At 39.0% G+C, this 5,360-nt stretch overlaps 1 protein-coding gene across 1 annotated transcript in view; it reads right to left on the bottom strand.

The window, feature by feature from the left end:
* The window catches only part of LOC116700210 (cell adhesion molecule 1-like), a 393,444-nt gene that overhangs the window by 80,710 nt on the left and 307,374 nt on the right, over window positions 1–5,360 (bottom strand). The window contains 1 exon segment of the mRNA XM_032533207.1: window positions 3,270–3,407. Coding sequence (XP_032389098.1) covers window positions 3,270–3,407 — 138 coding nt within the window.

Here is a 5,360-nt window from a genome sequence, read left to right as displayed (position 1 = left end):
AGAAAACGTTTTCTCTTAAGTGGAGAAAACGGTTCTGTCAGATTTCTGTTGCTATTTATTGGCCATATAATCATTTAATCCAAGTTTCTACATGTTTTACATGAAAACATTACATGTTGGAGTAGATCCTGGTGTCCTGAATATATAAAAACAAAGTTAGACTCAATCTAAAACTGCCAGTTACCTTAAAGGATAATAACTTCCAGAAGTCTAAAATGAGTCCCCATATGAACCAAAAAGTACAGAGTGTGGATTGGTGGCTGGAGAGATGCCACTTCACCTCCTGGGCACTGCCAGGTGCTCTTGAGCAAGGCACCGTACCCCCCCAACCGCTCAGGGCGCTGGTTCAGCTGGCAGCCCAATCACTCTGACATCTCTCCAGTAGTATGCATACCAGGCAGCTAGGTGGTAGTGTGAAGCACTGCCCCACAACACCATCAAGTCCACATGCCTGGGTAGAACCTTCCTTCTACTTCGCTACCTAGTAGCGCAAATATTAAGCATGGCGAAGCGAACAACAAAAGCTGACAATTTTGTCTGGACAGACAAGGAGGTGGAGTTATTGCTCCAAACAACCTTAGATTACAAAGCCACGAAGGCTGAAAAGACTCTAGTATGTTTATTAGAACTGCTAGGGCAACTTGAAAGTAATAATCCCGACATGTTTGTTATTTTCCTGTACTGGCGCATGCCTGTGAGGTAAATGCATACGCGACGAGAGCCACCGTGAGCAGATCGGAGCAGACTTTTGCGTTATCACCCTTTAGAGGGGAACGCAACGGTGGAGCGTTTCGAAGTTTTCCATTCTGGAGGGTGGTTTCACTTTGTTGCGTTTCTAAGCCCTAAAAATGCTGTTGCTGTCTAGATAAAAGGCAGATCTGATAACATACTTTGTCATTTTCAGCCAAGAGCGTTATCCTAAGACATTTAGGTGCTCCTATGAAAAGTGACCACAGAAGCATACCTTTAGCTATTCAATACTTACAGCCTAAGCATTGCCGACACTTGCACGTATACACTGGTCAGCAGAAACATAGCATTGCAAGAAGATTTGACTGATTATCAACAGTCAACTTTTTATAATGTTAACAGCTAGTTATAAGACAATCCCTGACCTTGGCACATTGGAACATTCCCAGATTTGAGCTGACCACTAAGGGTTTAATTTGCTACAGTGTAGAGAAGAAGCTGCTCAGGGGCTTCTACACAACTTCTGATTAGGACCTTTGTTTCAAAGTCTTTACAAAGCTTGCTGTCTGGGCTCTGAGGTGGAACTGCCTGGCAGGAGGCCTGTACACCCCTGAGCTCAGCTCAAGACTTCTAAAGCTCCCCCACCTTTGATGAAGGCATGAAAGTTGTCACCGTGCCAACAGGCCCTGGCCACCAATGCACATCAACATTACTTTAATGGAAACTATTCAAAGTCTCAGCAGAGCTCCATTTAAAAAGCAACAGCATTGACACATGCATTAAATAAGGAATAGCCAGGAAGGGAAGACAGAAACTGGCCCAAAAAATGGTTCATTTACAAACATGGTATCAGGGTTTAAAAGTTGCATACGTGCATGCAAAAGTTAGAATTCAGCAACACTTCAAAGTAAAATGTACACACCTACAGAAAGTGTGAAGTGTGAAAGTCCATTTTGGATACAATGAGAATTGTAAGACTAGTGGAAAAGTAGTGAAATGTAGAACATATCTCAGAAGTATTTTCATTCCGTGGCAAACACATATTGTACAGTAATTCATGATGACTTTGGCCTTAAACAATGTTTGTTTTTTGGTTGGTTTGTACAACAAACCATGCATGAAATGACAAGCAGCCTATAACATGTGCATACCAAAACTGCTTTCACCTATAGCAGCTTTATCCACTTCGAGGTTCTTCAATCTGTGGAACAACACCACTGATAAGGCAGACTGCACTTTAAAAGCAAATGCTCAGGTAGGGCATCAAGCTAGGCAATTTGATTTCACCCTGCAGCTCAGGCTGGAAACCTGTACTTTTATCTACCCTGCTTCCATTACAAATTTGAAGGAACCAATCACGAACTGGCTTATCTACCTGGCGCACTATAGGCGGGTTTAACACGATGATGATAGAGAAGCAACCAAGCATCTTATTGTTTACATGTTACATGATGGCCACCGAAGCGCAGCAACCATGTACGTATTAACAGAACGGCAGCAACCTGTTGATGTCGCTGCCGCTGTTATGTCATCAGTATATTTTTGTCTTGTCTTAGTCAAAGAAGACAATGGATGGACAATAGATTAGTTGTCAAGGTCTTTGTGAACATTTTAGTGTAATTTAAGACAATGTAATAGAAATTTTAGTCAAATGTAAAGGACCCATATTCTAAAACATGAAATTCCCATGTCTTTATTATTTTTGAACAGGCATTATAAATATAATGAAATGTGAAAACGCTCAATCTACAGAGAAATGCACACCCCCCGTATTCAGAAAGTGTACATTTAAACAAGCAATCACGACTTCCGTACGATTGTGATGTCACAACTAAACTATATATATATAGCACTACATTAATGTTACAGTCATTCCCCGTCTGCAGTGATGGTGTAGAAACCCTAAAAGCGCAGATGTGGAAGACCTGGATAGGCTGACCAATCAGAATAGACTGTAATTCTTTGGAGGGGGTCTTAAAGAGACAAGCGCAGACAGTATGAGAAAAAATATGTTTTTGAACATTAAGGCATTTAAACATGTTCTAGTAAATACCTAAAATATGTGTTAGTATGAACCTAAAAATGAGCATAACATGGGACCTTTAAGCAAAATGCATCCGCTACTCAATAGGGGAGTTACCTGGAGAAGAACATTTCGGGTTCATTGTGACTTCTAGAGAAGAGAAAATTGCAGTCAAGTGACAGCAGTATATCCGCTGGGTCAATAATCAGAATCTTTGTAAGCGTACAGTTGATGGTTTTGTTCCTTTTTTGCTTTTATGTGGAATTTCTGTAGGGTTCCATGTTTTTTTCCAATGTGAGGGGAACAGTAGATCCAGGAGGAGTTTTCTTTATTCTGACACATCATGCAGCCCTTTTTTCTCTGGTTCACTGAACACAGTGCGTTTGCGTCACACATATGTGTTCTTTGTACAGATAATCAATTGAAAAACGTTAGACAGATGAGTGAATAGTTGTGAAAGGCACAACTCTGATACTGCATAAGTGTATTTATGTGTTATGAGAGGACTTTTCTTGATTGATGATTGGGATTGTCTCTGTGTGCAGGGCTGACCCACCTGGAAGCTCTTTATCTCCCTTCATCCATCTGATGGTAGCGGCAGGCTTACTGCTCATGGCAGTGCAGGTCATCTCTGTCTCGTTGCCCTCGCTCAGGACCTCATCCCGGGCCTCGATGATGGGGTTACCTGGGGGAACTGCGACAGAACACACAAACATAACTCAGTAAACACTGGGGAAATATATTACTTCTACACCCTGAGCAAAACATGATGAGAAGACGACAGAACAGACAGAGAGGAAAGGTTTTATTTAGGTTTTCATTTTTTTTAAGAAGGTCAGATGACAATTAAAAAGGTGCAGAATACCCATAATTCAGGGGATTTTGATGAATGACCATAATTCAACGTGTGAAAATTACTTATATTTAAAACTAATTAATTACATTTACAAATAATACATATAAAAATATCCAGCTAACAAACATGTAAAAAAAAAATGCATTCTCAAAAAAATCTTTTTTTTCTTCTTTTTATACAAAAGTTACATTTAGCTACACTACCGGTCAAACGTTTGGGGTCAATTAAAAATGTCCATACCACTCCATTATAGACAGAATACCAGCTGATCTGAGTGGGGGGGCTGATCTTTAATGCAATATGTACATTACCCATTATCACCAACCATTCATTCAATCATCCAAAGGCACATTATTTTTACTAATCTGATATCATTTTAAAAAATAACTAGAAAAACACTGGCAAACCTATTTGCAATTATGTCAGCACATAATGTAATCTGAAAACTGCTGCCCTGGTTAAAAAAACAATGCAACTGATCTCAGCTGGTATTCTGTCTATAATGGAGTGCAATGGAAATTTCTAAGTGACCCCAAACTTTTGACCGGTAGTGTATATATAAGAAATGTGTTATCTGTTGGTAGGAATGAAAGCCATCTATTTCTTTTAATCCTATAAATTTGCTCATCTCCGAGTGTTTTTATGCCCTGTAGTACACATTGCATAACTTTGATAGAATATTTAAAATAAAGCAATATGTGTAGAAAAAAAAGGGGATTGATTAGGTATCAGCTAATGGCCTAAAAATAAGTTAATATATTTGCATACTCCCATTTACTCACTAGTCATATGAGTCCTTGAGGCATTTCTTCCTAACTGAAATAAAGCACACAGTTACTGTGCTTTGTTATTGCCTCCTCAGGCTTTGGGTTGGAATACTTTTCATGAAAATGTGAGGGGTAAACATTCAAGCTAAAACAGGATGCTGATGCTCTTTAACAAGTGTGTGTGCAATAGAAAGTTGATGACAGCCAACCTTATAATCAATCAGAGCCTTTATTTAAATAACAAGGGCTTTTATCACTTGATTCTCAGACTCTGAGCTGAGTGTAACTATGTTCATTTTCAAACAATGTAACCTGATGTGAAACGTGCTTAGAGGGGTCATATAAGACATGATTCACACGTAAACTCTCACAAACTAGTAACACCATACATACTTACATACTAGGGCTGGTAATTGAATAATATTGTTTATCCTCTTTCAGTGAGCGTGTAATGACAATGTGCTCATCATGTGGAAAATCTGCTTGTTCAATTGCATTGAACACCAATTTGATATGTTATTTCACACTTTTGTGCCATATCATATCAATATTGAAAACTAAATTCATATTTGATATCTTGATATGGTTTTCAGATATCTATCCCTAGTAAAACTACGTACTTAGAAGTGAAATTGTAGAAGCATATTTCATACACCATACATACACTTCACGACACTGAAACTTTGCCCATAACTACAGTTTATTTATTAAGTGTGCCATTTCAGTTGTCTGTATGCCTCGTTTCATAAATGTGTGTAAACGGTTTAACCTCGCGCCTGTATATTAGCTTGTTTAAACATTGTGACAAGACTTAAAAAGCAAGCGCATATGAAACACATGATTTTCCTGTTTCAAACTTCGCTGTCAGAGCCTCTTGCAGTTTTCATAGCGAGCTGTCAGCCATGTTGCTCAGTGTGTGAATGTATCCTGTCTTTCACAGTCTAAATGTTGATTAATGGTTTTACCCCCCTGCGAACTTTGATTGTTTGTGTATCTTCATGTGTGTGTGTGTGTGTGTGTGTGT

Source organism: Etheostoma spectabile, chromosome 13 (genome assembly GCF_008692095.1).
Source record: "Etheostoma spectabile isolate EspeVRDwgs_2016 chromosome 13, UIUC_Espe_1.0, whole genome shotgun sequence".
Lineage (NCBI taxonomy): Eukaryota > Metazoa > Chordata > Actinopteri > Perciformes > Percidae > Etheostoma > Etheostoma spectabile.
Note: the sequence above shows the minus strand (reverse complement) of the source record. Positions and strands in the feature narration are given on the sequence as shown.